Here is a 10,375-nt window from a genome sequence, read left to right on the forward strand (position 1 = left end):
CGCTCTCTGAGGTCAGCAGACCAGATGCTTCTCTCAGTCCCAGAAACTCGTCGTAAGCTCAGAGGTGACAGGGCTTTCTCTGTTGCAGGTCCACGACTGTGGAATGAGTTGCCACTGAGTGTCCGGCAGGCTCCCACACTCTCAGTCTTTAAGTCTCGCTTGAAGACCCACTTCTATTTGCTTGCCTTTAACACGGTGTGATTTGTTTTGGTCCGGTCTGTCCTCTACTCTGTTGGCCATTTTAGTTAGCTTCTGCTGCTATTTGTATCTGTATTTCTATTTTATGTTTTCCTGTCTGCTGTGCATGTTTGGTTCTTTTGTACAGCACTTTGGTTGGCCTTGTTGCTGTTTTAAGTGCTATATAAATAAATGGTATGGTATGGTATGGTACTTCAAGAGGAGCCAGTTGAGGTGGTTCAGGCATCTGGTAAATTGCCCCTAGATGCCTCCCTAGGGAGGTTTTTCTGGCCATGTCTAACTGGGAGACCACAGTGAAGACCCAGACCACACTGGGGAGATAATGTCTCTTGGTTGGCCTTTTAATCCTCCTATAAGAACTGGAAGAGGTGGTTGTGGAAAGAGATATAAAGGCCTCCCTGCTGAAGCTACAGGTCATGACCTGATTCCAGAACAAACCAAAGTTGACTGACTGACTGAAGGACAGACAGACAGACAGACAGACAGACAGGCAGGCAGGCAGGCAGGCAGACAGACAGACAGACAGGCAGGCAGACTGGTAGGTAGGTAGGTAAGGTAGAATGTTGGTAGATAGCTGAGAGCAATCCCCAACATGTTCATGTCTCCTGAAAAGTACAGAGCATTTTCTATACGGTAACTGTTTAACTGATAGTTAACTGTTGGTTTCTGTCAATTTTAATGAAACTCTCAGAAAGTAATCACTGAATGTACATTTTAAACATCAAAGTTCATGCTCAATAAAACAGGTAAAAATCCAAGAATGTTCAGTCAGGTCATCTGGATAGTTTCTTTCGTTGCCAAGATGTTTCGTCCTTCATCCAAAGGACTTCATCAATCTGAGGAGCCACAAACAAACTGAGTCCCACAAGCAGCACACTCACAGTTGAAAAACACAGTTTGCTGGTGATAAGATGGTTATGCTGAACATTGTTGGATTTTTACCTGGATTATTGAGCATGAACTTTGATGTTTTGAACCACTTTGACTATGGCTGCCTCAAAGAAGTCGACAGGGAAGAAGGACTCAATAAACCATCTTATCACCATCAAACTGGTTGACCCCCTATGTGAGTGGGCTCCTCGGACTGATGAAGTCCTTTGGATGGACGAAACATTTCAACAAAAAAGAAACTGTCCAGAGGATCTGACTTAAATGATGGAATGCATTTTATATTTTCTTAAGCTTTTTTTTTTTTTCCTTTTAATATCTCGATATGTTATTTTTTGTCTTAATGTCAACCTTTTTGTCTTTTCTGCTGTCTTCTTGCTTTTTCACTTTGGCACTCATTTTTAATTCTGCTTCATCTGCTGCTGCTTTTTTTTTTGTTCATAAATTTCAGCAAACGTTTAATGTTCAGCTAATAGTTAACTTCTTAAAGCAACTTTCAGCAGTTTTTCTACTTTGCTAAAACTTCCAACTATTCAGATTTAACTAGTATATTCTGCCCAGCTATTGAAATATTTCAAGTAAGCTTCAGCTTTCTGCAGCGGCTTCCAGCACTAAGCATTGACACTATTATTTTATACCTATAAAATAAAGGGTTGTGCTTACAAAGGAAGGTTTCACTTTTTTACTTTATTACTTAAATGTTTTGGTCACATTATACCTCAAAGGACCTGCTCTTTAAGTACTTAAAGACACTTATTTCACAAAAACTCTCATGGTGGTGTGTGAGAGGAACAAGTAAGAGTTCATCCTTTAGATCACTTTGGACTTGTTGAACAATTTGGTGTTTCCGTAGCAACAGTGGGAACCTTCCCATATCTCCATTTTGCTCATGTCCCACTTCATATTCCTAATGAAAGCTGGAGGCTTCGTATCAAACTTCAAGTCACAATGTTTAACTCTGTCAATCATTTCAAAATTTTTAAGGCTTACAAATGGAAAATAAAAATCCATAAACCTTTGCAGCAGATGTAATGGAAACTTTAATGCAAAAATGAACTTACTTCTTGATTTTCTGGGGACAATAAATGGTTTTCATAGCTCCCACAGAAAACTCATTACAGCACGCACTTTGTGTTTACATTTTTATACTTTTGTAAGACTTCTACACTTACTTTGGTTCTGTCAAGTCATTGAAAAAATAAATAAATGCATTAGTGTCCTTAAATGTAGACTTTCAGAGCTCCCAATAATAAACAGCTGGATTTGGATTAATGAGTCACTCAGTCTTTCTGAAGATCCTCCTCATCAGTCTGATTAAAGAGTTGTCTCTGAGAGCGTTGGACGTCCTCTCCCACAGACTCTCCGTCTTCCACAGACCCCGACCCTTCTTCTCAGCTTTCACCTCTGCCCTGTGGAGTCGTTTGTGAAGGCGCCAGTAGAGATCAGAGCCAGGCGGGACTCCTGCAATGGGCGCAGTGCGAGCCAGACCCAGTCTGAGGAGCTCTTCGTTGGTACAGAAGCTCCACACTGACCTCTGTTGGAGACATGAGAGCAGACTGGGAGATAAAAAGCTTGTCTCTTGGTTATACATTAACAGAGCGGGGAATTTGCATCATTTCTTCTGGTCTCAGAAGTCCTTACCTTACTCTGAGACACCAAACAGTTCAGTGCGTCGTCCTCTCGGCTGATAAGTTTCAGCCACACCGTCTGGGCCGGCGTCAGGTTCTTCAGCAGCCATAACTTCCCCTCTGGTGTCAGATTGACCCCTACGAGGCGCACCAGCAACAAAGATGTGCAGGCATCTGAAAAGAACCCACAACCGTGAATTTATTATTGTAGTAAGTCAGAATTTGAGCTGACCTGTGACATTTTCACCTCAACTGCATGAATGTTACATGGACTGTACTTATGTAGTGCCTTTCTATCTAATCAAGATACTCAAAGCTCTTTACAACCTGTGCCCTCATTTACCTCCACACACATTCATGCAGCACTCTAAATATCTACAAAGTAGAGAATGGCATTTTTTCAGGAATCCTGCAAGTCACAAGATTCCCGCAGGACTCCGGCAGGACAGGAGTCAACTTTAATATAACTCCCATGACTGGGATGGGACAGGACGAAAAGTTAACAGGACCAGACAGGAGCAGGAACCAATCAATAGGACAAAAACGAAAAGAAAATACTTTGGACAGGCACCTCTATTTTGTAGTTTTCTTTCAATAAGCCTTCACTTTGGAATACTAGACCTGCAATGCTCTAGTCTGTAAATGATGCTCTGAAGTCTGGTAAGTCTACCTACTGTATTATGAACTTCTTGAGGACGTTGTCCAATGGATAAGAATGCCTTTAAGCATTTTTATTGTAGTGGACTAGGCCCATGTCAAAAACTAAGTCTAAGGTCAAAAATCTTGACCTTAAGAACCTTGTGGGACAGGGACTGTCATTTCATTGATTTGAACTCAGAAATACAGGTTCACCCATCCTGAGACTTTCTTTCTTGAAGATTCAAGTGAAAAGAACACTCTCTTTTTATTATCATTACTATTTTTCAAATGTTGATAATCAAAGTGTCTTAGTTCAAACCATTTTAGATGTGGCAGTGAACTAATCAATTTTATTAACTGTGTAATGATTTTTATTCTCATGCAAAGTAGAACTCATGTCAAAGCTGTTACAGAGTAATTATGCCTTTTCTGATTTCTGCTTTTGAATGAGCAAGTGTAAGTTGGTCCAAGGTTGGAGTCAAACGCAAAACAAGTTGTTATGTTAAAACTGTCATGTTTTTAGAATCCTCTCAGACGTAATATAGAGGTTTTTGGCACCTGTTTCTGAAACGCGCCAAAACAAAACTCTCTCTGTCTGTGAGAACATTTCTGATCTTTCCATAACAATTCTTGTTTTTCGTCTAACCTCTTACGTCACAAAACACACCCCGTCTGGTTGTTTCTGTCCAATGGGGATACTCCCAAAAGTGAACCGGAAACGGCTCTTTAAAATGTCAGTACTTCCTGGTCTACTCAGTTCTGTAAGAGTTCTGTTAGAAGTTCGGTGGAAGTTCTGCTAGAGAGTTCTGATGGAGTGCTGTTGGAGTTCTGCTGGATACACAGTCCAACCAGTTCTGTTGAAGCTCTGGAGAAGTTCTGTTCTGTTCAGTCTCTGCTCAGTTCTGTGAGAGACGGGATGATCCTGACATGACAACAAGCTCTTCCGAGTTCCATGGGAGTATAACACCTTTCACTCGCCACTACTTCTGACGAGCTACAGCCATACTAAGGAGACGCTGGACAGGTAGCGTTAACGGAACACCATATCTGCTGATTATCATCAGAAAGGTAATGGGTCAAGTTTCCTACCAAGCGTACCGAGGCGAGCTGGGTTTCTGATGGAGAGTGCCGTTCTGGTGAACACTTACTTCCCCTCAAACCCCATCTTTTACTCTTCTCTAAACTTCTTTTCATCTTTAAACTTTTCTCTCAAGTAGAAATTCTTCCAGATATTTTAGAAATGTCTGTGTAAAATGCTCACCCACATCCATGTGGGTAAAAGATCATAATTGTACAGTTTTCATAAATGTCTGTGGTGAAGCAACGGAAAAATCATGGCCGTATGATTTTTCCTGATTGATTGCTTATGTTGTTATTTTCATAATTTGCCAAATTAATGTAAATGTTTGATGTTAAGCTTTGATTCTGTAAATAAATGACCGCATTCATTTTGATGGGTCAAACGTAAATGACGTCTCACGTTTGCATTTCCTTAAATTCAATGCACGTTTTATTCAGTCCAGAAAAATGAGGAATCCGTGTTAAATGATGAATATATCTGAGCATCTGTTCATCTACATTATTCATTGAGTTCTCTTGCTTGGCACTTTTTTCCCTATTTTTTGTTTTGTTTAAGCAATTTGAAACATGACAGTAATGTCACTGTTTAAAGGAAACAATTGCTCAGTAAGTTTGTACAATGCAACTTTATATGTTATGTTTGGGTTCATGTTGTGACCATACTCTTGTTTTTTGAGGTTTTGTTTTTACTGTAACTGACCTCCAAAAGAGTTAGAAAAGGACTCAGCAGCTGATTCTCCGTGGGAAAAACTATAGGAACCACACATTTTCATACTAAGAAACTGGTTTGTTGTTACCTACCTGGATTATTGAGCTTACAAACCATTTTTAAAGGGACTACAGGACATGTATTATTTGTTTTGTGACCTTTAATGAAGGTTTTTGTTTGGATTAAGGCAATAAATGCTTCCCTACTTCACCACAGATGAACTGTTCCTGTTGCCATACCTTTTGAAATAAAATTGCAGAACACAAAAAGTAATATAAAAAGGAAAGGGTAGAAGATTTAATCAAATTCAACGTATTTCCTAAAGACTAAATAAAAGAGGGGAAAAAAAATGGGAGCAGTACAGGAGTGGGAGTCATTCTGAATGGGAGCAGGAGTCAAGTTACCAGGAGTGGGATCAGGACAGGACAGGAGTGAAAATGCACTCCCGTGTCATCCTCTACAAAGCTAATCTGAATCTGTAGAAACTAATCAGAGCTTTGTTACATTCATACACCGATGGGACACACTTCGGAGTCAATGAAGGGTTCAGCGTCTTGCCCAGGGACACGTCGGCATGTGATTGCTGGTGGAATCGAACCTCCAGCTCTCCCACTGGAGGACGACTGCTCTAACCACTCAGCCACAGCTGCCCCAAGCTGCATGAAAAGGAATATTTATGTTGTCTAAAAATTAAAGAAACAAATAAATGAATAAAAAACAACTATGGGCAATTTTGCAGCTGAATAATGGTATCTGGCACAAAGGACCAATTTCTTTGACAAGACTACAATAAGTGGAATTTTCAATTCCCAAACATTAAAAAACAACATAAATTAGTGCCCTAGCACTCCATGAAGGAATACATTTCTCACACCGTCTTTCTTGCCAGAGTTTTAAACTAAGATCATATTATTTTGAAAAATGTCAGGAGTTTTAACAGTTTTGGTAAAATATAAATTAAAGATATGCAGAATGTCACACTATTCCAAGATGTTGCAAGATCCATTAGTGCTCAGAGTGTGCGTTGGGCAGTGGAGGGCACAGTTTCGCTAATCTGATGATAGCTAATAGTGGAACTAAATTTTCGTTGAGCAGATTATCATTTTCGCTAACTTTGAAAGCCATTATCGTAATTACCGTAGCTGCTTCTTCTGTTTTTTTTTTGTTTTTTTTGGAATTAGCTTCTGCTAAATTAAGTTTTGCCACCTTTAAGTCTACTAACCAAATTCACAAGCTTGTTCTCGTCTGTTGCGGGCGTGTTTTGAAGCGTCTATTAAGCATGCAGTTGGTTTACAATAGTGTAACAATATGCAATATCGGTGTACACAAGACAAGATGTGATTGGTCGACACAACTTCAAATATAAACCGGATTCCAAAAAAGTTGGGACACTAAACAAATTGTGAATAAAAACTGAATGCAATGATGTAGAGGTGACAACATCTAATATTTTATTCAGAATAGAACACAAATCACAGATCAAAAGTTTAAACTGAGAGAATGTATCATTTTAAGGGAAAAATCTGTTGTTTCCAAATTTCATGGCGTCAACAAATCTCAAAAAAGTTGGGACAAGTCCATTTTTACCACTGTGTGGCATCCCCCCTTCTTCTTACAACACTCAACAGACGTCTGGGGACAGAGGAGACCAGTTTCTCAAGTTTAGAAATAGGAATGCTCTCCCATTCATGTCTAATACAAGCCTCTAACTGTTAAATCGTCTTGGGCCTTCTTTGTCGCACCTTCCTCTTTATGATGCGCCAAATGTTCTCTATAGGTGAAAGATCTGGACTGCAGGCTGGCCCTTTCAGTACCCGGAACCTTCTCCTACGTAGCCATGATGTTGTGATTGCAGCAGAACGTGGTCTGGCATTATCGTGTTGAAAAATGTAGGATCTTCCCTGAAAGAGATGACGTCTAGATGGGAGCATATGTTGTTCTAGAACCTGAACATAGTTCTCTGCATTAATGGTGCCTTTCCAGACATGCAAGCTGCCCATGCCACAAGCGCTCATGCAATCCCATAACATCAGTGATGCAGGCTTCTGAACGGAGCGTAGATAACAACTTGGGCTATCCTTGTCCTCTCTGGTCCGGATGACATGGCGTCCCAGTGTTCCATAAAGAACTTCAAATCGTGACTCATCTGACCACAGAACAGTCTTCCATTTTGCCACACTCCATTTTAAATGACCCCTGGCCCAGTGCAAACGTCTGAGCTTGTGGAGCTTGCTTAGAAATGGCTTCCTCTTTGCACTGTCGAGTTTCAGCTGGCAACGGCGGATGGCACGGTGGATTGTGTTCACTGACAATGCTTTCTGGAAGTATTCCTGAGCCCATTCTGTTATTTCCTTGACAGTGGCATTCCTGTTTGAGGTGCAGTGACGTTTAAGGGCCCGGAGATCACGAGCATCCAGTAGAGTTTTACGGCCTTGACCCTTACGCACAGCGATTGTTCCAGATTCTCTGAATCTTTTGATGATGTTATGCACGGTTGATGATGATAACTTAAAAGTCTTTGCTATATTACGCTGGGTAACACCATTCTGGTATTGCTGCATTATCTTTCTGTGCAACAATGGTGGAATTGGTGATCCTCTTACCATCTTGGCTTCTGAGAGACACTGACACTCTGAGAAGCTCTTTTTATACCCAATCATGTTGTAAATTGACCTAATTAGTGTTAACTGGTCTTCCAGCTGTTCATTATATGCTCAATTTCCTTTTTCCAGCCACTTATTGCTACTTGTCCCAACTTTTTTGGGATTTGTTGACACTGTGAAATTTTGAATCAACATTTTTCCTTTAAAATGTTACCTTTACTTAGATTAAACTTTTGATCTGTCATCTATGTTATATTACGAATAAAATATTGACATTTGCCATCTCCACATCATTGCGTTCAGTTTTTATTCACAATTTGTTTAGTGTCCCAACTTTTTTGGAATCCGGTTTGTAGAAGGAGACAAACATGTGTGACGCAGACTGAGTGACAGTCGTCTTAATTTTTTAGTTTGCGGAACATGGATTAGAAAAGCTTTAGCAAAGTTTAGCAAAGTTAGCAAAGTTTTGGTTAGCTGTGCCCACCACCAGTGTTGGGAATGACTCTCTGCTACTGCCACATCAAATATTAGCTCAATATCTGTAAAACTGATTAAGTTAAAGACATTTTTGTGTTTTCTAAGGCTAATTGGCTGCGGCAGCCATCTTAATTTTTTTACTTCTTGTTGTAATCATTTGTAAATGTGCTACATTCAATTTTTTTTTTTTCATTTAGCCTTTATTTATCCAGGTTAGTCTCATTGAGCCACGAGAACTCATTTTCAAGAGAGGCCTGTTTAGGGAGCACATGGTGGGGTTAAGGGCCTTGCTCATGGGCCCAGAGTGGGGCGAATGAGGGTGGGGGCAAGTGTGGGTGTTTCACCTACCCCACCCACAATTTTTGATGTTGTCGGGGCCGGGGCGTGAACCGGCGATCTTCGGATCACAAGCCCACCTCTCTAACCTCTGCGCCACCACTCCCCACCAAATTCAATAAATTCAATAAATACATTCAATAAATCCAAAAAAAGTTGTTTTGCTTTTTGACCTTTATTTTTATGTCTTTACCGTATCCAGCATGACTGAGCATCTTCACAAACAGCTAACATAACACAATTTTTAAAAATTGGATTTAAAAAAATAAATATTGTTAAAATACCCCAATTTTCAAAAAATCTTTATCTCTGATGTGGGTTTTTTTTCCCAGCAAGATCTGTGTCTAATGTTTTATTATTATATAATGAGAGCCCCCCAAAAAATATAAAAATACATCATATTTGGTTTCAAATTAAATGACAAGCAAATGGGATATTACTTTTTAAAAACTGACTATTTGAATGTTAATGGAAAGTTCATATTAATTTGATTAGTGTAAAATAATCCAGTGACTGTCATGCTGCATTAAGATTTACTTTGATAAGTTCAAATCAATTCATTGAATTAAAACAATTAATATCCATCCATTATTTTTATCTGCTCCTTCCATTTCAGGTCACTGGTGCCCATATCCAGCAGTCACTGTGCGAGAGGCAGGGGACACCCTGGACAGGTCTCCAGTCCATCACAGGGACACAATGAGACAACCATTCACACTCTCACTCACACCTAGAGACAATTTTAGTTTATTAATTTGCCTAAAATGCATGTTTTTGAGATAAAAAGTGCAAACTCCACCCAGAAAAGACCCAGCCAGGATTCAATCCAGCAACCTTGTCGCTGAGAGGCGACAGCTCTATCAACTGTGCCATCATTAACAGAACAAGATCAAACACACACACAGCACACACACTTTACCTTTGTGCTTTGATAGTAATGAAGAGAAAACGGGCAGATAAATTGGAACATGCTCCACTTTGATTCCCTCCTCTGTGATGGAATGAACTTTCCCACGAAGGCTGACGTTCCTCTCAAAGAAACGAGCAGGAATCTCGTGCACCGTTTGAAATTTTGTGATCTGGAGAAAGAAAACAATCATCTGGATCAAATGTGTGAAAATGTTTTAACACACTGAATGCTTCACTTTATAAGCAATGTTTGACTAATTATTACTAATTTAAGCTATGTGAGATATTGGTGATTTTGTTATATATATCACCTGCAGTCGATGGCAAATGCGGAACAAAACTGTTTTTACTTGTATCAGTATTGTCTGCACTGTTAGCCAAACATAATTAATGAACAAATTTTACAAATACTTTTAGAATGTAATCATTGGGTGTCAGTGGCGATTTTAGCCTCTTTTCGGGGTGCTTAAGCACCCCTAAATTTTAACTCAGCACCCCTGAAAAATAAAGTTAAAAAAAAGGGTTTTTTGTTTGTTTATTTTGGGGCAGTTCTGGGTTTTGTTCTGTTTATTGCATTTATGATTCAATGCAACAAAATAAACAAATTTAAAAGGTAACAGATCATTGTAATACTTGGTTTATTTACATAATGACTTTAATCGCTGGATGTCTGACCCTGGAGCTGCTGACTTTCAGTAACTGTGGCCCCCTTTAGAGGGTGGAATACAGTTTATTCCATTTCCAAAACCTCAACTGAGTTTGGAAAAAAGTAAAATAAGGATAAAGCTCTGCGGCCGACATCATCAGCAGCTGAATATAATAATATAATAATAACCTGATGCATGCTCAATAATCCAGGTAGAAAAATCCAAAAAAGTTCAATCTGGTCCTCTGGACATTCAAAAAAA

General features: G+C 39.5%; 1 protein-coding gene across 1 annotated transcript in view; it reads right to left on the reverse strand.

The window, feature by feature from the left end:
* Positions 1-2,107: 2,107 nt before the first annotated feature.
* The window catches only part of c18h3orf33 (c18h3orf33 homolog (H. sapiens)), a 12,004-nt gene continuing 3,736 nt past the window's right edge, over positions 2,108-10,375 (reverse strand). Inside the window, exons 3-5 of the mRNA XM_037678224.1 lie at positions 9,478-9,637; positions 2,728-2,888; positions 2,108-2,620 (exon numbers count right to left, since the gene is read on the reverse strand). Of these exons, the coding sequence (XP_037534152.1) occupies positions 2,363-2,620; positions 2,728-2,888; positions 9,478-9,637 (579 nt within the window). The 3' untranslated portion in view covers positions 2,108-2,362. The remainder of the gene's footprint in view (positions 2,621-2,727; positions 2,889-9,477; positions 9,638-10,375) is intronic.

This window comes from Nematolebias whitei, chromosome 6, assembly GCF_014905685.2.
Source record: "Nematolebias whitei isolate Nwh7 chromosome 6, NemWhi1, whole genome shotgun sequence".
In the NCBI taxonomy this organism is placed as follows: domain Eukaryota; kingdom Metazoa; phylum Chordata; class Actinopteri; order Cyprinodontiformes; family Rivulidae; genus Nematolebias; species Nematolebias whitei.